This window comes from Chiloscyllium plagiosum, unplaced genomic scaffold, assembly GCF_037043375.1.
Source record: "Chiloscyllium plagiosum isolate Xiang-an unplaced genomic scaffold, Cpla_swu_hap1 HiC_scaffold_5, whole genome shotgun sequence".
Lineage (NCBI taxonomy): Eukaryota > Metazoa > Chordata > Chondrichthyes > Orectolobiformes > Hemiscylliidae > Chiloscyllium > Chiloscyllium plagiosum.
In genome coordinates this window covers 85,470,548-85,492,784 of record NW_028270143.1, presented here as the reverse complement: position 1 = coordinate 85,492,784, position 22,237 = coordinate 85,470,548, and the positions used below count along the sequence as shown (strand labels likewise).

General features: G+C 41.4%; 1 protein-coding gene and 1 pseudogene across 4 annotated transcripts in view; both read right to left on the bottom strand.

Moving 5' to 3' along the window:
- Positions 1-9,647: 9,647 nt before the first annotated feature.
- The window catches only part of spag6 (sperm associated antigen 6), a 208,789-nt gene continuing 196,199 nt past the window's right edge, over positions 9,648-22,237 (bottom strand). For 3 of the 4 annotated variants that reach the window (XM_043690438.2, XM_087987397.1, XM_043690437.2), the window contains one exon: positions 9,650-11,358. In XM_043690438.2, coding sequence (XP_043546373.1) covers positions 11,292-11,358 — 67 coding nt within the window. In that variant the 3' untranslated portion in view covers positions 9,650-11,291. Of the gene's footprint in view, positions 11,359-22,237 lie in introns of all 4 variants that reach the window. The other variant, XM_043690439.2, reaches the window with a different exon arrangement.
- LOC148149970 (uncharacterized) lies at positions 21,116-21,891 on the bottom strand (annotated as a pseudogene).

Genomic DNA, 22,237 nt, shown 5'->3' with positions numbered 1-22,237 from the left:
CCTTTGTTCAGCTGCGAGAGCGGCGAGGGCATTTCTGTGACGCGCTGTGTTTCTCCAGTCCCACATCCATTGGCTCTGGCTGCCAGCGTCTGCACTCCTGACTGTCTCCAACAGGCCACCGCACAGAGAACGCCCCGGGGGGGGGGGGGGCTGCCGCTTCACTCAGAAACACCAGCTCGAATTAACCCAGTCCCCTCATAAATCGCCTCAACACCATACTGATTCAGCACATTAATTTTTTTTTCCCCAAACTCATTAAGTTGTTTTTGTTTTGTAGATAAATGACTGGCGCACAATAGAATCGCGCGGTTGTGAACTAATTCGGGTGGGGGAATGGGCAATGCATGTTCCGAACATCTCCCTGGCCCCGGCTGGGACTCGGTTCTATTTCCATCTGCACGAACTGCTCTTGCCCAGCACGGTTGTGTGAACAGTGGGGCCAGGCTTTTCAAGTGAAGGCCTCTGGGGTTGCAGCTGCAGCACGGTGCCGGTTCCCGGGGGGGGGGGGGGAGGGTTTAAACCCCAGCAGTTACTCCTTCACGGACTGTGAATATCTACCGCACAATGACGCGGGATTAACAACCACAACCCGGTCTGTGTGAATCCAGCCGCTTGGGAGAGCAATGTGCTCGCCATTCCCGTGACTTCTCAATCATTTAAGTGGTTAAAGTAAATGTGGCAGATCATAACACGAAGACATGTCCACCCAACGATTCGAACGAATCCACCCAAACTGTTGGAATTACCCATCTGCTAACAGCGTATAATGGGAATAACTCATATGGACTGTTACATTGTGAGGACTTTGATATAAATGAGTTATAAAATGTGAATACAGACGCTATATCTCATGATAGATGTTCCATAACATTGCATTTCGAGAGTAACACATTGATAGCAATTCCTCTGGACATTGGCCAGTAGCCAGTGACGCCGAGTTGCGTGTGAATTATTTACAATGCCAAGAATTACGGATCTTCAATGATCAGAGATCCGAAAGTATTGGAAGAACATGGATTATAATCTAAATATTCTCATTTGCTGTAATGCTCATGTGATGTGCTGTTTGGCTTGGAGTATTCCCGAAACCGGAGGGGAATAAATGAGCAATTTCTGGAATTTGATGGCGTTTTGGATTCCATAGAAAGAAGAGCTCAATTGTTTTAACTGCTCGAGGCAAAAGGTCACACATTCTGTGGTCACACTTTAAAATGGTCGGGGGCTAGTTCATATTTATGATTATATGCGCAGGGGCGGAATTGCTCGCCCAGCTATGTAACACAAAAGCAGACGTTGCGGGGAAACTCAGCAGGTCTGGCAGCATTTGTGGAGAGAAATCTGAGTTAACGTTTCGGGTCCATTAATCCTCCTTCAGCACATTCTGACTAAACGTTAACTCTGCTTTGTCTCCACAGATGCTGCCAGACCTGCTGAGTTTCTCCAGTAATTTGATTTTTCTTCAGATTTCCAGCATCTACTATTTAACGCCTTTTGGAGCATAGCTTTTTGTTTTTTTTAAATCAAGCTGAATCAAAGCCATAAAACAGCATACGACCTATAGTAACATCTGACCAACATGAACAATCCGAAAGGCTAATTTACATAATTGGTTAAAAATATTTATGCAATGTGACTCTATAAAGGATACAAAGAAAACGCGTAAAAGCACTGAGTCATAAGAGTGTAGTGATCGAGGCCGGTAGCCGAACAATTCACCAGCGATCTGTCAAGCGTTAGGAAGAGGCTGAAATTGCAACGGTCAGCATGATGTCAATAAAAAGATAACCTGGCCAAAATATGGAACGAAATTGCAAATACAGTCAGTTATTACCTAAGCAGGGGGCATTAACATTGCATGCTGCTGGGGAATGCCAGGATGTGGGTGGGAATTGCTGAAAGGGATGGATGAGAAGGCGGTTCAGAGTCCAGGTGACCTTGCATTAGTTGTGACTTAATTGGTATCTCACCCTCAAAATGTTGCAAATTAAGAGATGACAGTTCTCTGTAGCAAATAGGACTGGCCGTAGATGCAGCGCAATGAACTTATTTAGTTGGAGGGCAGTGGGGATCGCTCAAGTAGGCGCGTGAGAAGCATAACTAAACAGAAAGAGATTTAAACACTCGCAATGAGCACTTACTGTTAAAACAAAAACTGCGGGTTACATCGTAACAGCTCATGGTCACCTTCATATATAAATGACCTTTAATTAAAAGGTATTTTCAAAGGTATGATTGGGATCCCACCACTTCTAAAATCTGCTCACCACATTACAACAATTTAATGTCTGTTGCCCTTTACAATCATTATCATTTAGCTTAAAAATCAAAAGCTCCGGGGATCTGTTGCCTCTAAGTATATCCACAGGAATTCAAGAAAAATACTTTAATCCCATTTGAAAGGCGAGCTACACATGCAGGGCAGAATGTTCTTTTTAGATTAAAGGGCGGAAGCGTGAGCGCCGATCAAGATTGGTTTACAATGGAGAAGTTAAACACTGTAAATGCAGTCATTAATCGCCGGCGTTCTGCTGAAACCAAAATGAGGAAACTATTACGGAACTATTGGAATGACTCAAGAAATGTCTTTATTTACAACCCTACCTGCACTGGTCCGTTTAGCAGTGACACCAAGAACCATAAAACATTTATAAGATCCAGAACCATTCTCGAATGGATAGTGTCTAATTTGAGAATGAACAGCTGCAGTTTTACACAATTAGGTTTTATGGTGCCAAATTAATTGATTCATTTCGACGTGAGCGGTGTGTGAGGGCCAAGGATTAATTAGTTATTAAGTATCACCTTTAAAGATAATGTGCCCAAATTATATCCAAAAAAAAAACAAACTGGAGAAAGTAACTAGGCAAACTTAACCAGCTTCCAATAGCACGTAGAGACAAAATAAATTGCAAATGCTGGAATCCAAAGTAGCCAGGCAGGAGGCTGGAAGAACACAGCAAGCAAAATACAACCACCTAATTACAATGGTCGCATAACACTACATTTTAGCTGGAGAGGATCCATTTAAACTTGTAAACCAAACTAATCACTATAGAATGCAAAACCTATTCAGTTAAAAATCACACAACACCAGGTTATAGTCCAACAGGTTTAATTGGAAGCACTAGCTTTCGGTGCTTCGCTCCTTCATCAGGTGGTAGTCACAATCACCTGATGGAGAAGCGAATCACCTGATGAAGGAGCAGCACTCTGAAAGCTAGTGCTTCCAATTAAACCTGTTGGACTATAACCTGGTGTTCTGTGATTTTTAACTTTGAATTAACTGGATGTTCAATTAATAAGATCACATTAAAATCATTAGGGAAACATACGAATTACACAAATTCATTCCACTGGTTATGCAATGAAAATATGAATATATTACCATTCTATTTGGGAACAATATAGGGAAACGCCTATAAGCTATTGCCTGCAACGCTTATTTGAGTTGGTTTAAACAGATCACATGAATTATTCATGGTAGTGTTGAGAGTATTGATTGTTGGTCGTCACTGAGTAACCCTTTTCAGTTTAAATGAAATTACGCGTGCAGAGGGTGATCTTATTTTTCCTTTCTGAACGGATAATCCAATGGGTCTGATCCCTTGACATTGGTTCTGAAATTACCACGTGGAATGTTAGGGAAATATCTGAAATTTCTCCTTCTTCTATTTTACTTGAGGTGTTAACCCAGTTCCCAAAAGGTTGACCCCTCTGCCAAAATAAAGCCAAACGAGGTTTTTCAAACTTCAGGTTAAATCGATAGGTTACTTCAAAACCGTTGGTTATGCAACATGTATGCTAATTGCCTGAAATATGGGTCTGGAAATACACACCCGCCTCCACCAAATTCAACAGAGATAAACGCAATCGGCCTAAACCTGGATGTAAGAATAGTTATCTCCATTCACAATTAACGAGGCTGATACAAGCACGAGTCCGATATTATAGACACCACAGAAATCCAAAGCAAGCAGTTTTGACTGTTTTTCACGCCTGGCGGTTAACATATAGAAAATACATTATATTCACAATAATGAGTGATATTTCAAATACACAGGTGGTGGTGGGGTCGGGGGGGTTGGAGGAGGCAGTGGAAGATTGAATTACATCCCGTCATTTAAAAATAACTGCCTCCGGAAATAGCAGGGTGTTAATTCCAGATAGCAGGTTCAACAATATCTCCCTATTGATATTCCACTGCCTTATTTTGATAAGAGATGGTTCAGCAGTTGATTTCGAAAATAAAAGTGTATCCAGCGGATTTGCCCAAACTGCAGAAAAATAAATCGTATGTTTTTCCAAAGATAGTTTCAATTTTTGAGTTAATCAAATATTCCTTAAACATGACAATGCTCAGAAACGAAGCCACCAACACCGCCTGCTGGGTGCCATGTTTCATCTAATGATACCTGCAGCCTGTTTCGTCTTACATTTGTCCCTGGCCCTTTAAGTTCACTGCACTCTCTTTTCGAATATTCGTGGATAAGGGTTATTTTTCACACACATGGAAATTGGCAATGTCACCTAATACATTGAAATACTCAAAACCAGATTTATTAGGATAAGTGGTTTATTTATCTTATCTTCATAAAGCTAACTTCCGCAAGTTTTTTTGTGACAACGACTTTGTTCATTGGCAAATTGGACTGCACGAGGTAGCGAGTATTGTAATTCCATTTCTGTGTATCTGAGTACTTGTGAAGGTGAACTACATGTGATGGTCTATTTTCAGTACTTTGTTCGGTTGCACTCGGTGCGACATTTATTTCAGACTTTCTCTGGTGTAAATAGCACTGAACGGGACTGATAGTTTATTCTTCCTGTTGTCATCCTCATTACCCGGAAAGAGTTCGTTCACACTAAAGCATTGCAACCCTTTTCACCAACTCTTCGGCATTAACCCTAACACCAGACTGTGGCTAAAATGTTTGAAAACGACAGAAAGTCTCCACAAGAACGAATGATTTTGTTCAGTGGCATATGACAGCCGTTTTTATGTTAGTCCATATATGTTGTATACTTTCCATCTTTTATATGAATTCCGAGATTTTCACACAATGTTATTTATTTCCGTCGTAGTTCTACAGACACTTGCTTATATTTTGATGTTATGTGGTTTCTATTCCGTTTGTAAGAAACTATTTTCCGTCTTTACCAGAACGGTGTGTGAATAGGCCAGCAGAGGGCGATCAAGACTTGTGTTTGCACATTTTTGTATGGCATTTTATTAATGGAAATAAGTTAATTAAGTTTTCAACAAAAACGGGACTTGGTCAGCTATTTACCAGCTCAAAATTATATCAATTTTTGATTTGCAAGCCGTGACTTTTTTTTTGAGGGAATCCGTGAAAACAAACAAAACATTCTGTAATTCCATGATATATTGTTATATTTTCATGAGCAAACAGCTCACCAATTTTGCCAGAACAAAATGAAATACTGTGGCTGCAGAAAATCGTAAAGTAGAAACGGAAAATGGTGGATACATTCAGCCGGATAGGTCGTATTCGTGGAGAGAAAACGAGAGTTAACGTGACATGACAGGTCAATGACCTTGAGTCAGAACTCTGTGTGATTCAATCATTTTGCTTCTGGTTTGCGTCCCTTTTAGGTAAATAAGTAGCTTAAACGTGTAAACACAGAATCACCAAAATAGCCAGATTTATCATCTTTACGACAGAGAAATGAAACTGGACTATGGCTAAATATTGTAGGGTATGTTCTGTGAGCTGTGAGTAATGTTAACAAAATCGAAAGTGTTGTTTTAAAAAGTGAACCTGGAAAATGATATGAAATTTCAAATATAAGACAACTTGATCGACAAACTTAACGTAACAATGGTATTTAATTGAAGCTAAGAAACCAAGTTAATAAATCATTTGATAAACTAGTTGCTTTGTATCTCGTTAGAGCTCTTGGCCTTTCCGGGGTTATTGGGAACCAGCATAATTTTGAAATAATACTCAGCAAATAAAAACAAAATTACTTTTATGAATCCTGAAGACGTTTGGGAAATTGGTGCGACCAAAGTCAGTGTTGAACAGACAACATACATAAGTTCACAAAAAATGTAATTTAGAGTACTTTATAATGGCCACGTTTAACTTGCGTCGAAACAATAGCGACACAAGTTCGTGGTGTTTTTCATTTTATATTTCTCATCAAACCACATTTGTGGAACATAGGGCATAGTCGACAGAGACAGTCTATGTTATAAAGGTTTAATTATGTGTACTAACAGTTTGGTGAACAGTTTAAACTTTTCACGTGAGTTCTCGATTAACTGCGAGTGACCAGAGGATGTACATTGAGTGACCATTGAGATGTACAGCACGGAAACAGACCCTTCGGTCCAACTCGTCCCATCACAAAATGATGGTGTGGTCTTAATTTTAGCGATATAAGTTCCCTTTTTTAATAACTTGGTTTTGAATGGTAAGAATTTATTGCAAAGCTATGAAGTAATCAGTAAAGGCAAGTAATGTTCTGATATTTTAAATGGTGCTGTACAAACCTATTGCTGCAACTTAATGTAATTATAATGATAAAGTTATTAATCGTTTTACAGTTCACCACATGACATTGCTACTGTCACTGAGGCATTCTGCTGAAGATCGGTATGATCTACGATACAGAAAATTCTTTTCTCGATACTAATAGGTTGTTCCTTAGGACTTGGGCCTGAAATGTTTAGGAGCATGATCTAGATCCGCAATTGCAGTTTTGATACCAAACGATGGTTGTGCAGAGAAGACAATGGCTGAGAAACACTAACTGGCCAATCAGAATGATGTCAGGAAGAAAAGTTTTGTACGCCTTTGAGTTTTGAAACGGAAATATTAAACACCGAGGGATTTTACATATGTACGGAAAGGTACTGCTATACCTTGAACTGGTTAAAGGCTACATTCTTCTGTTGGTGATAGCCTTGTTGTGAGTGGCGATGGCTAAGAATTCATTCATTCATTCCCCTTCGCTTGATAGGAATGAGTGGAGCACACTAAAATGAAATAATAGTTCCTCCTTTTTAACCTATTGGGGGCTCAGGCATGTACACAGAAACAAACGGATGAGTTTTATTTCAATAAATTGTCATAATTTTAAAAATAATTATATGCGGAGGGCTTGGGCTGCAGTGACAAAGTGGAATCGGAGGGGTGGGTGTACGGCTGAAAGGAAGAATTCCAGTTAAGTGAAACCTTGGTCCCAGGGCACTATCAGAAATTGGTATAAAGGAAACCCCACAAACACATTCTGCTCTGCCAGACATTTTTGCACAATAACTTTTTTAAAAAAAAATCCTAATATCTAATGTCAGTTTTATACAATAAGTAGAAATATTGCGAATGAAGTCAGACGGGGTGTAAGTGCCGCCATTCGGGCAACAGAACATGTAAAACTCTCCTCCTGGCTGCACCATTTGCTGTTGTTTATTAGTTCGGTTTGGTTTTAATCAGAACTGACTTGAAATGGGGTTACACACATACAGTAATGCGGATGGTTAAAATACTGTACAGAGTTATAGGATGGTTACTGTACAGGAAGAGGCCGTTCGGCCCAGTGTACCTGTTCAGGCCATCCGCAGGAGCAAGTCGTCTCCCGTCTCTCTCTGCCTCCCTCCCCCGGTCTCCCTGAAGGCCTGCATCTTTTTCCTATTCCGATAATGATCCAAATTTCCTTTTGAAACCTTAACTGATTCCTGACTCCTCCACACTCTCTGGCAGTGCATTCCAGAGCCGAACGACTCGCCCATTGAAAAAGTTGACCTTGATGGCTGTGTAACTTTTATAACTGGATTTACACCTGTGTCCTCGGGTTCGGGATTTGTCTACCAGTGGGAACAGTTTCTCCATCTGTAATTTGTCCAGGCCCTTCGTGGTCTTGGAGTATCTCGCTAAAGTCTCATATCAGCCTTCTCTTTTTCTAAAGGGAAGAGTGTACAGTAGCAACATTGTAGGCAATCGGGCATTGTACTGAATGCTGAATATTCACCTTCCATACACACCCCCAAACACACACACACACGATGAGTTAAAACAGTTTAAAACAGAAAAATAAAAGAACGAACTGCAGATCTGGAAATCTGAAGCAAAGAAAACAAAAAAATGCTGGAAAAATTCATCAGGTCTGGCAATATCTGGAGAGTAAACCGAGGTAACGCTTCGTCAGAACATTCTGAAGAAGGGTCACTGGACCCAAAACCTTAACTCAGTTTCTCTCTCCACAGATGCTGCCAGACCTGCTGAGTTCCTTCAGCAATTTGTTTCAGGCTAAAACGGGTCTGTTCTGTGATCCATACTGTATTTAAATAAATTGTAGGTGGATTTTTAAACGATTTTGGATGAGGCAACCCCACAACAGGAGTATTTTTCCGGTGAAAAATCGAGAGACATATTACAGTGGATTTGTAGACATCTTCAAGTTGATCGGAATTACGGACGCTGTTCAGAAAATGTGTGGCTTGCCCTTAGATAACCCAAGCGAGCGGTTCCCTCTCACGCCGTCGTTATTTATCGGCGATTGCTTCTAGACGGCATCTAAGTAATCAGATTTCAAGAGCCAGGCGATCCGGAACCTACTTAGAGGAGACCACCTTTACTCATACTCCAGGTTGTTCTGGGCTTCCCCGCGCCAGCTCCACTGAGAGGAGGCGGCCGCCAACAGCGAGAGAGAGCGGAGATGATGGAAACGAAAAGACACTCTGGGCTGGCCTGGTGTCCCCCTCTCACCAAACCCAACACCTCCGTGAGCTGAGAGAGGGGGAACGGGTCATTTCATTCTGAGATGGCTGATGGGTGGAGTAGTTTCGGGTTACAGCGATCAGCAGTAAGCGAGCAGAGAGGGGCTGGGAGCTCCTGCTCGATTCCAGTTCCACACAAGGATGGCTTTGTTCGACAGAGGATCGGAGCGAATCTCGGGCTCCAAGCTAACAGCGTGGCAGGCTGCACAGATACAGCCCCCTGACCTGGCAACCGACAGCTGCATGTCAGCAGCACCTGACACACACACACACACACACATACACGGCTACAACCGGCCCAATGTCCGCGGATGAAGCTTCTCCACCATCCCCCACACCCCCGCCCGATTATGAATCCCCCCTGTTCCCCCCCCCCATGATGAAATCCCGGAACCCAGCAAAGCGCGGGAACCACGTTTGGAAGACTCGGCAGGTTACACCAATGGACCAGAATCCCAATGACTGTTTCATCAACCCGACGTGAGAACAAAAACAGGAACTCCTGAACGTTTTGTCCAAAGGGAAACCAAAGGTTTAACCCTCCTGTCCGGGCGTTTCATTTGAACCTTTAATCATGAAGGAAGCGGGGTCTGCGAAGGGAAGGCACAGGTTTTGCCGCCGATTTTTGGAAGGATGTACTAAAACCACTCAGTCTGTGGCGGGCTCAGCTTCTACATTCTGCAGAATCTCACACCCGTCCGTCAGCCTTTTAAATGGCAACTGAATAAAACCAATTGTACAACAGTACTCTGCAGGTCCACGTTCAAACATGTGCAGTCCCCCTCCCCACAGACCAGCTCAGTCTTTTCACTGTGCAGCGTCACTCCACGTAATAAACTGGAAGTATATATTATGCAGCGACATTTCAATTGTCACAACCACGTTCAAACAACTACCATGAATAAAGGATTCAATATTTTCAATATGTTCAATATTTTCCATTCAATATGTAATGTACAAGTAATATACAAAAGCAAAACTGAAATAAGGCCCAAATATTCTGCAAAATGGCAAAACGAGAGACGGGTCCGAATACAAAGAATGTGATTCCTCAGAATCTGAAGGATTTAAATCTTGCTGCATGCCACCAACTAATTCAAAATCCTTCGTATGTAAACAGCAAGATGGTCAGGAGTTAAAAGAAAATGGGTTGAAGTCAATCATAGCCAACAGGTCAGGCAATGTTACTCCATCGCTGTATAAATACAAATGGACTTCCACCCGAACGTTAGGCATACAAGAAACTACTGTCCCACATTTGGACAGGGTTGTTAAGAAAGATTATGGTGTTTTGGCTTTCATTAACAGGGGGATTGAGTTTAAGAGCCATGAGATCTTGTTGCAGCTCTATCAACCTTTGGTTAGACTGCACTTGGAATACTGTGTCCAGTTCTGGTCGCCCTATAATAGAAAAGATGTGGATGCTTTGGAGAGGGTTCAAAGGAGGTTTACCAGGATGCTGCCTGGAATGGAGGGCTTATCTTACGAAGAGAGGTTGACTGAGATCGGACCTTTTTCATTGGAAAAAAGAAGGAAGAGAGGGGACCTAATTGAGGTGAACAAGATAATGAGAGGCATAGATAGAGTTGATAGCCAGAGACTTTTTCCCAGGGCAGAAATTGTCAACACGAGGGGTCATAGTTTTAAGCTGTTTGGTGAAAAGTATAGAGGGGATGTCAGAGGCGCGTTCTTTACGCAGAGAGTTGTGAGAGCATGGAATGCATTGCCAGCAGCAGTTGTGGAAGCGAGGTCATTGGGGATAGTTAAGAGACTGCTGGACATGCATACGGTCACAGAAATTTGAGGGTTCATATATTAGGTTTACCTTACATGAGGATCAATGGTCGGCACAACATCGTGGGCTGAAGGGCCTGTTCTATGCTGTACTGTTCTATTAGTATTAACAGTAGATACAAAGCTGCAATGGGCAGATGCATTTGTAATAACCTGGACTATATCATGTTTTGAAGGCATTAATTTTATTGAAGTAATGAAACTAATCCTAATAGTTTTCATTGCACTCCACCTGACGTGCAATCTTGGTGAATAATCAAAGCAATATACAATTATAAAGAGCTGACTATAACAAACATTTCAGATCTGAATCACCATCTTCACTACTGTAATTGAACTAAGGAGCTTCAAAAGGTCATAAAATGTTTAAATTTGCAGGTCACAGAATATAATAGAGGCCAGTGAAACCTGGCTTCACAAATATTGATGAAAATTTACAGCCTGTCTAACCATAATATAGAAATTTCTTTTTGTAAAACATGCAATTTTATTGAGACAGGTGAAGTATTGCAAAAATAACCATCAGTAAAAACCCCCTGGTACACTGAAATACGAATTATACATTTATGTTTGTAAGGGTGCTTATTTTTATTTTCAAATTTGAGATGAATTTGCTTTAAAGGTGAGAAGGGATGGACAGGAACGTAGGGCATAATTTACTGTAAGCTATATTGGAAATATTAGCAAATGAGTAGAGACTTCAAGACTTTAGTAGCAGGAGAACCAAAGATTGAAATAATATCCACAGTGTTTCTCAAAGAGCTGGTTGGTAGTTTTCCACTCTTTCTAACAGCGCATCTGAATATCCGGGAGAGTAATATCTGGAAAAAAATAACATAATTTATTCTTAAATATGATTCAAGATTAAAATCTTGAAATGTAATGAACACACAATAACAAATTGTTTCTCTATCCCTGTAACATCATTCAACCCTCCAAAAACATTCTGTTGTTCAATTCTGGCCTCTTAGAATCATAGAATCCCTACAGTGTGGAAACAGGCTATTTGACCCAACAAGTCCGCACCATATGTCTGAAGAGTAATCCACCCATTCTCCTACCTTATTACTCTACATTTACCCTGACTAATGCACCTAACCTATACATCTTAGGACATTATGGGCAATTTAGCATGGCCAATTCACCTAACCTGCACATCTTTGGATTGTAAGAGGAAACTGGAGCACCCGGAGGAAACCCACGCAAACACGGGGAGAATGTGAACTCCACACAGACAGTTGCCCGAAGCTGGAATCGAACCCTGGTTCCTGGCGCTATGAGCCACTGTGCTGCCCTAATTTCCCCAATTTCCTTTGGGGATCCTGCCTTCAGATAGCTGCACAAGAAACTCTGAAATATCCACTGTGTATTCCTGCTTTAAGATGTTCCTCAAACCTAATTCTTCAACCAATCTTTCAGCTATCCATCCCAATATCTTGCTATGTGTCTCAGTGTCAAATTTTATTCGATGGGGCACCATGGATTTACCATATTAAAGATGCATTATATGTAAGATGTGATTTCAAAAACATTTCACATGCTAAAATCATAGCACAGAGGAAATACTGCTAAAATATTAATTAATTAAAGGTAATTCTGCTATAATGCGACAGTTGCATTCCTCTACAACCTAGTGCTATAAAAAAAGTCTCGCTGTAGCTGATCACTACACCCGTTCAGTAGAAGGTTTGCCTTAGTGGAATATTGCGTGCAATTCTGGTCTCCTATCGGAAAGATGTTGTGAAACTTGAAAGCGTTCAGAAATGATTCACAAGGATGTTGCCAGAGTTGGAGGATTTGAGCTATAGGGAGAGGCTGAACAGGCTGGGACTGTTTTCCCTGGAGCGTCGGAGGCTGAGGTGTGACCTTATAGAGGTTTACAAAATTATGAGGGGCATGGATAGGGTAAATAGGCAAAGTCTTTTCCCTGGGGTCGGGGAGTCCAGAACTAGAGGGCATAGGTTTAGGGTGAGAGGGGAAAGATATAAAAGAGACCTACAGGACAACTTTTTCACACAGAGGGTGGTACGTGTATGGAATGAGCTGTCAGAGGAAGTGGTGGAGGCTGTTACAATTGCAACATTTAAGAGGCATTTGGATGGGTATTTGAATAGGAAGGGTTTGGAGGGATATGGGCCGGGTGCTGGCAGGTGAAACTAGATTGAGTTGAGATATCTGGTCGGCATGGACGGGTTGGACCAAAGGCTCTGTTTCCATGCTGTACATCTCTATGACTCTATAACACCCACAATTCATCAATCGTGTTATAGCCAATTTGCATTGACAAAACGTGTGCTATACCAGAACAACCTGTACTTATTCTGGTTATATTTAGAACCACTTCTAACAATTCACTCACAAAAGTCCAGCAATTGACACCCAAAAAAGTACTAACATTGTCATCATAGCTGGCTTGGATCACTCTACATAGAGTCATAGAGATGTACAGCATAGAAACAGACCCTTCGGTCCAACCTGTCCATGCCGACCAGATATCCCAACCCAATCACCAATTCAATCTGTGCGAATATCTCACTTTAGGAAATGCTTTAGATTAAAAGTGGAACGGCTTCACCACCAGATTTTCAGCTGACAATGAAACATATGTGCTCGGTGAAGCTGGAGGTTCAGTGGACTAATGGGGAAATGTGAAAACAACATTGCTAATTCAGCGTACTGTGAGAATTTGGAATACATAAAAAGAAAATCTGAGAATTTGATCATATAACGAAATGCACAATGCAGGTTGATAAAGCACAGCTGGACGCTGTTTGGGGATATAGTGCATTGAAATAATATGTTGTGAGTCAAAGGAGGCAGCTTCCATTTATTCATTCCCCTCACAGTGAACTCTCAACCTTAGATCTATTGGGTGTTGGGTAGGAAAATTAAGAGAGGAGGAAAAGATCACAAATGTGGTTCAGGTGCAGATCAGCCATAATCTAATTAAATGTACATTAACAGTCAACAATGGTTCCTAATATTTCTCATCTTCCTAAATTGAAATTTTGTTATTTAAGAAGATGTTTATGTATTGTATTGAACTAAAAATTCATTTGGATACATCAATCCAGCTTAACATGTCTAGCTTATATCTCACAGTGGTCTCGTCAAACTTACTTAAGTTTAAAACTTTGATTTGTCTGTGATCTTTCTCTTTCTTGAACGAGATACCAGCTATATTTTATATGCAAGATATTTCTTTACCGTCAGACATGTATTGTCACTCCTTCATTTTGCCATATCTAAGTTGTCATACTTCCTCTCTAACAGGAGTTTAGGAGTACTTCCATTAAAAAAAACAAATTTGAATTTCACTTAAACTAAGTTAGCTTTAAGGCTCTTACTGAAATTTAAGCCATTAGTCTTGCTCCCAATCCTCTCTCCCTCAAATTGAATGCAAAACTGAATCATGTTGTGATTGCTAACAAGTGATGCCTTTACAATGAGGTCATTGATTGGATGTGAGATGGAACATGAGGAGGGGAAATGTGAGGCTATGCACTTTGGCAGAAAGAATAGAGGAGCAGAATATTATTTAAATAGGGAAAGACTGCAGAAATCTACAGAACAGAGGGATTTGGAGTCCTCGTGCATGATTCATAAAAAGCTAGCATACAAATTCAATGAGAAAATAGTAAAGGCAAATGGGATATTAGCCTTTATTTCTAAGGGAATGGAGTATAAACCGAGATTTGCTAAAACTTTACAATGCACTAGTCAGATCACAGTTGGAAAAATGTGGACTATTTTAGACTTCTTATCTGAGGAAAGATATATTGGCATTGGAGGCAGTTCAGTGATGACTCACTAAGCTGATCCCAGGTTTGAATGGACTGTCTTATGAGGAGAAGTTGTGTAGATTGGGTCAGGATTCATTGGAATAGAGAAGAATGAGAGGCAATTTAATTGAAATATACAAGATATTTAGAGGACTTAACAGGGAAATGTTGAAAGGTTATTTCTTCTTGTGGAAAAGTCTAGGACCAGACAGCAAAATCTCAAAATAATGGATTATGTATTGAAGACAGAGATGAGGAGAAATTTCTTCTCTCAGATGGTTGTGAATCTGTGGAATTCTTTCCCATAGAGAACTAAAAAGGCTGGGTCATTAAGTATATTCAAGGTTGAGATTTTAATCAGTAAGGGGATCAAGGGTTATAGGGAAAAGGCAGGAAAGTTGAATTGAGGATTATCAGATCAACCATGATCTCCTTGATGGACAGAGTAGACGTGATGGGCATAATGGCCTACTTCTGCTCCTATGTCTTAAGGTCCTAAAGCCTTAACCATATTTCATTGTAGAATCTAAAACCTTGTATAGCTTGCTTCTGGTTGGCCTCAGAATGTGATTCAATCCAAAACACTCTATGAGCTCTAGGCTACTTTGCTCATCTGATTTTTCCAGTTTGTATCAAGTCCTCTTTGATTATCACAGAACCTTTCTGACAAGTTTCATGCCTTCTCATGAAAACTGACAAAGGTGTCAGCAAGTGCTGGGCCTACCTCATTGTAACACCACTTTTTGAGTGGGTATAGTGTCATTGAAACTGAGGAGAAAGTGAGGTCTGCAGATGCTGGAGATCAGAGATGGAAATGTGTTGCTGGAAAAGCGCAGCAGGTCAGGCAGCATCTTGGGAACAGGAGAATCGACGTTTCGGGCATTAGCCCTTCTTCAGGAATGAGCAAAGTAGCCTAGAGCTCATAGAGTGTTTTGGATTGAATCACATTCTGAGGCCAACCAGAAGCAAGCTATACAAGGTTTTAGATTCTACAATGAAATATGGTTAAGGCTTTAGGACCTTAAGACATAGGAGCAGAAGTAGGCCATTATGCCCATCACGTCTACTCTGTCCATCAAGGAGATCATGGTTGATCTGATAATCCTCAATTCAACTTTCCTGCCTTTTCCCTATAACCCTTGATCCCCTTACTGATTAAAATCTCAACCTTGAATATACTTAATGACCCAGCCTTTTTAGTTCTCTATGGGAAAGAATTCCACAGATTCACAACCATCTGAGAGAAGAAATTTCTCCTCATCTCTGTCTTCAATACATAATCCATTATTTTGAGATTGAAACTGAACCAAGCAAGTTGCTAAATCCATGAGGTTGATGAAAATAGATTCAGATACTGATAACACCTAGATTGCCATGATATAGTGGTCTTGTGCAAATATCAATGGCTTCCATGAGTGGTGTGAATAGGCTACAGTGCATATCATGCAAACTCATAGAAGGGGCTAGAACAGCCACTTTTGGCCCTGAATGGTGTCCAATCTTTCCACCTAAGATTACACTTGACAGGGAACATGCCCTAAAACTTTGAGAAGCTAGCCATCTCATGTTGCAAGTTTGGAGTAAACACATGAATGGTATTCTCCACCAATAGGATGCTAATGTCACACCATTAAGATATTCTGCCTACTGCTTTAAGATCAGGTGATAACCATGATAAGGAGGTGTCAGTGTTGGATTGGGGTGGACGAGGTTAGAAGGCACATAATGTCAAAGAGACATACAACACGGAAACAGACCCTTTGGTCCAACTCATCCATGCTGATCTGATATCACAACCCAATCTAGTCCCACTTGCTAGCACCCGGCCCACATCCCTCTAAACTCTTCCTATTTATATACCCATTTAGATGCCTTTTAAATGCAGCAATTGTACCAACCTCCACCACTTCCTCTGGCAGCTCATTCCATATATGTATTACCCTCTAAGTGAAAACATTGCCCCTTATGTCTCTTTTAGATCTTTTCCCTCTCATCCTAAACCCATGCCCTCTAGTTCTGGACTCCCCGACCCTAGGAAAAAGACTTTGCCTATTTATCCTATCTATGCCCCTCATGACGTTATAAACCTCTATGAGGTCACCCCTCAGCCTCCAACACTCCAGGGAAAACAGCCCTAGCCTATTCAACCTCTCCCAAGAACTCAAATCTTCCAACCCTGGCAACATCCTTGTAAATCTTTTCAGAACCCTTTCAAGTTTCACAACATCCTTCTGATAGGAAGAAGACCAGAATTGCACTCAATATTCTAAACGTGGCCTAACTAATGTCATGTACAGCTGCAACACGACCTCCCAACTCCTGTACTCAACACTGACCGATGAAGGAAAGCATACCAAATGCCTTCTTCACTATCCTATCGACCTGCAACTCTACTTTCAAGGAGCTATGAACCTGTACTCCAAGGTCTCTTTGTTCAGCAATACTCCCTAGGACCTTACCATTAAGTGTATAAGTCCTGCTAAGATTTGCTTTCCCAAAATGCAGCACCTCACATTTATCTAAATTAAACTCCATCTGCCATTCCTCAGCTCATTAGCCCATCTCATAGAGTAATAGAGGTGTACAGCATGGAAACAGACCCTTCGGTCCAACCCATCCATGTTGACCAGATATCCCAACCCAATCTAGTCCCACCTGCGAGCACCCGGCCCATATCCCTCCAAACCCTTCCGATTCATATACTCATCCAAATGCCTAACTGTTGCAATTGTACCAGCCTCCACCACTTCCTTTGACAGCTCATTCCATACATGTCTCACCCTCTGCGTGAAAAAGGCGTCCCTTAGGTCTCTTTTATATCTTTCCACTCTCACCCTAAACCTATGCCCTCCAGTTCTGGACTCCACCACCCCAGGGTAAAGACTTGTCTAGTTATCCTATCCATCCCCTTATAATTTTGTAAACCTCTATAAGGTCACTCCTCAGCCTCCGTCACTCCAGGGAAAACAGCCCTAGTCTGTTCAACCTCTCCCTATAGCTCAAAACTTCGAACCCTGGCAACATCCTTATAAATCTTTTCTGAATTCTTTCAAGTTTCACAACACCCTTCTGATAGGAAGGAGACCAGAATTGCACGCAATATTCCAACAGTGGTCTAACCAATGTCCTGTACAGCCGCAACATGACCTCCCAACTCCTGTACTCTGACCGAAAAAGGAAAGCATACCAAACGCCTTCTTCATTATCCTATCTACCTGCAACTCCACTTTCAAGGAGCTATGAACCTGCACTCCAAGGTCTCTTTGTTTAGCAACACTCCCGAGGACCTTACCATTAAGTGTATAAGTCCTGCTCAGATTTGCCTTTCCAAACTGCAGCACCTCGCATTTATCTGAATTAAACACCATCTGCCACTCCTCAGCCCATTGGCCCATCTGATCAAGATCCTTTTGTAATCTGAGGTAACCTTCTTCACGGTCCACTACACCTCCAATTTTGGTGTAATCTGCAAACTTACTAACAATACCTCTTATGCTCACATCCAAATCATTTATGTAAATGACAAAAAGTAGAGGGCCCAGCACCAATCCTTGTGGCACTCCACTGGTCACAGGCTTCCAGTCTGAAAAACAACCCTCCACCACTTTCTGTCTACTACCTTTGAGCTAGTTCTGTATCCAAATGGCTAGTTCTCCCAGTATTCCGTGAGATCTAACCTTGCTAACCAGTCTCCCATGGGGAACCTTGTCGAATTCCTTACTGAAGTCCATATAGATCACATATACTGCTCTGCCTCAATCCTCTTTGATACTTCTTCAAAATATTCAATCAAGTTTGTGAGACATGATTTCCCACGCACAAATCCATGCTGACTATCCCTAATCAGTCCTTGCTTTTCCAAATACATGTACACTGTGTCCCTCAGGATTCCCTCCAACAACTTGCCCACCACTGATGTCAGGTTCACTGGTCTATAGTTCCCTGGCTTCTCCTTATTACCTTTCTTAAACAGTGGCACCACGTTAGCCAACCTCCAGTCTTCCAGCACCTCACCTGTGACTATCAATGATACAAATATCTCAGCAAGAGGCCCAGCAATCACTTAACTAGCTTCCCGCAGAGCTCTAGGGTACACCTGATCAGGTTTTGGGGATTTATCCACTTTTATGCATATCAAGAAATCCAGCACTTCCTCCTCTGTAATATGGACATTTTTCAAGATGTCACCATCTATTTCCCTACATTCTATATCTTCTATGTCCTTTTACACAGTAAACACTGATGCAAAATACTCGTTTAGTGTCTCCCCCATCTCCTGCGACTCCACACAAAGGCCATCTTGCTGATTTTTGAGGGGCCTTATTCTCTCCTAGTTACCTCTTAATTGCACTCCTACTGCCTTTGTACACTTCTAAGGATTGATTTGATCTCTGCTGTCCATACTTGACATATGCTTCCTTCTTTTTCTTAACCAAAACCTCAATTTGTCCAGTCATCCAGCTTTCCCTACACCTACCAGCCTTTCCTTTCATCCTGACAGGAATATACTTTCTCTGGATTCTCATTATCTCATTTCTGAAGGCTTCCCATTTTCCAGCACTCCCTTTACCTGCGAACATCTGCCCCAAATAAGCTTTTGAAAGTTCTTGCCTAATACCTCCAAAATTGGCCTTCCTCCAATTTAGATCTTTGACTTTTAGATCTGGTCTATCCTTTTCCATCATGATTTTAAAACTAATAGAATTATGGTTGCTGGCAAAGTGCTCCCCCACTGACACCTCAGTCACCTGCCCTGCCTTATTTCACAAGAGTAGGTCAAGTTTTGCACCTTCTCTAGTAGGTACATCCACATACTGAAACAGAAAATGTTCTTGTACATGCTTAACAAATTCCTCTCTAGCTAAACCCTTAACATTATGGCAGTCCCAGTCTATGTTTGGAAAGTTAAAATCCCCTGCCATAACCACCCTTTTATTTTTGACACCAAGTTTTCGTCCAAAAGGTTTATTTGAAACCACAAACTTTTGGGGCACGCTCTTTCGTCAGACAAAGTGAAGAGAAGCACACAGGCACAGAATTTATCGACAGATCAAAAGATCATACAAATAGTATGGGTGGAGTGTCAACAGGTTGAATAATAAGTCTCTGCAGATCATCTAAAGTGTCAGATGGTGTGAGTAAAGTGTCAACAGCTGAACAGCAAGTGAAGGGAAGGCCTATATAATCCGATTAACTCAGTCCCTCACTCTACCACAAGCCCATGAATAACTTCATGATATTGCACTTCTCTAGCTTCCACTCTAAACATATTAAATAAGCCATCCCTTACAAACAAACAGTCCGCTTACAAAGGATCTGCTCAGGTGAGGAGGACCATGACGGACACCTAAAGATGCTGAAAGATACCCTCATAAGAACAGGATATGATGCTCAACTCATCAATCACCAGTTCTGATGTGCCACAGTGCAAAACCGCAACAACCTCCTCAGAAGACAGACACGCGATATGACCAATAGAGTACCTTTCATTGTCCAGTACTTACCCAGAGCGGATACACAATGCCACGTTCTTCGCAGCCCTCAACATGTCATTGATGACAATGAACATCTTGCCAAGGTCACCCCTACGCCTCTACTTCTTTCATTCAAAGAAGCACCAAACCTTAAACAGATCATCATTCGCAGCATACTATGCTGATCAACCACAACACCACAAAACCCTGCCATGGCAACTCTGCAAGATATGTCAGATCGTCGACATGGATACTACCATCACACATGGGAACACCACCTACCATGTACACAGCAGATACTCATGTGACTCGGTAATGTTGTCTATTTCATATGCTGCAGTCAAGGATGGCCCGAGGCATGGTACATTGGTGTAACCAAGCAGACACTATGGCAATGGATGACTGGACACTACACAACACAGGAATGTTTCCTCCCAGTCAGGAAACTCTTCAGCGGTCGAGGACATACAGACTCTGATCTGCGGATAAGCGTCCTCCAAGATGGACTTCGAGATATACAACAATGCAAAGTCACTGAGCAGAAACAGATAGCCAAGTTCTGTGCCTCAACCATGATCTTGGATTCATGTCATGCTACATGTGGCCCTACCTACTCTTTTGTACCTGTAAAATCTTCCTTACGCTCTGTTTTGACACCATCACCTTGATAAATTGTTATGATCTCTCTACCTTAATTAGTTTTTATAGTTTTGGATTACTTATTAATTTGGTCAGACCCTTGGCATGTGACTCTTATACCTACCATTCCAGTTATTTAGTTTGTCTCCAGCACCACCTTATTTTCAATGTTTTATAATTATCTCTGCCTCATTTAATCAAATTCTGGTCATCCCTTTGCTTGTTACTCAGCTATTGACACTTTACTCACACGGTCTAACACTCTTGGTCACCTGCAGACTTACTGTTCGACACTCCACTCGTGCCATTTGTATGATCTTTTGATCTCTCTGTCGGTAAATTCTGTGTCTATGTGCTTCCCTCTCACTTCACCTGACAAAGGGGCCGCGCTCCGAAAGTTTGTGATTTCAAATAAATCTGTCGGATTATAACCTGGTGTCATGTGACTTCTGACTTTGTTCACCCCATTCCAACACCGGCACCTCCACATTCCAATTAATTGAGGCAGAGAGATAAGTACAAAAAAGTAAAAATAAGATGGTGCTGGAGGCAAACCAAATGGCTGAATAACATGATGAGTATAAAAGTTGCATGCCGAGGGTCTAACCACAGTAACAAGTAATCCAAAATCATACAAACTAATTAAGGTAGAGAGATTATAACAAGTTATCAAGATGATAGTGTCAAAACAGGAGAGTAAGGAAGATTTTACAGAGACAGAACAGTATGGTGGGGTTCCATGTAACGTAACATGAACACAAAATCATGGTTGAGACCACAAAATCATGGGTGCGGAATTTGGCTATCAATTCTTGCTTGACAATTATGTTTTGTTGTATATCTTGAAGGTTGCCTTGGAGGACACTTGCCCGAAGATCGGAGGCTGAATGCCCTTGACTGTTGAAGTGTTCCTCGACTGGGAGGGAACATTCCCATCTGGTGATTGTTGCGCAGTGTCCACTCATCCATTGCCGTAGCGTCTGCATTGGCTTGCCAATATACCATGCCTTGGGACATCCTTGCCTGCGGCATATGAGGTTGACAAAATTGGCTGAATCATATGAGTATCTGCCGTGACCATGGTGGGTGGTGTTCCCATGTGTGATTGCAGCAGCCATGTCGATGATCTGACATGTCTTGCAGAGGTTATCCTGACAGAGTTGTGTAGTGTTGTGATGAATAGTGTCCTGAAAGTGTGGTAATTTGCTGAAAATCTGTTTAAGGTTTATAAGTTGTTTAAAGGCAAGAAGTGAAGATGTAGGGATGATGTTGGTGAGATGTTCGTCATCATTGATGACATGTTGAAGGTTGCAAAGAACACAGTGCACTTCTGCTCCAGAGAAGTACTGAATGATGAAGGGTACTCTATCGGTTGTATCCTGCGTCTGTCTTCTGACAAAGTAATTGCGGTATTTTGTTGTGGCACATTGGACCTGGCGATTGATGAGTTGTGCATCATATCCTATTCTTATGAAGGCTTTAAGTGTCTCTTTCATTCCTCTTCATCTGAGCAGATCGTGTATATGCAGGGCTTGTCCATAATTTATATAGTTTTGAATTACTTGTTTCTTTGGTTGGATCCTTGGCTTGTAACTCTTATACCTATCGTGTTATCCTAGCCATTAGGTTTGTCTCCAGCATGACCTTATTTTTAATTTTTTGTATTTAGCTCTCTGCCTCAATTAATCAGAATACAGGTCATCCTTTCACTTGCTATTCAGTTGATGACACTTTACTCACACCATTTGACACTTCTGATTACTTGCAAAGACTTATTATTCAGCCTGTCGACACTCCACTCACAC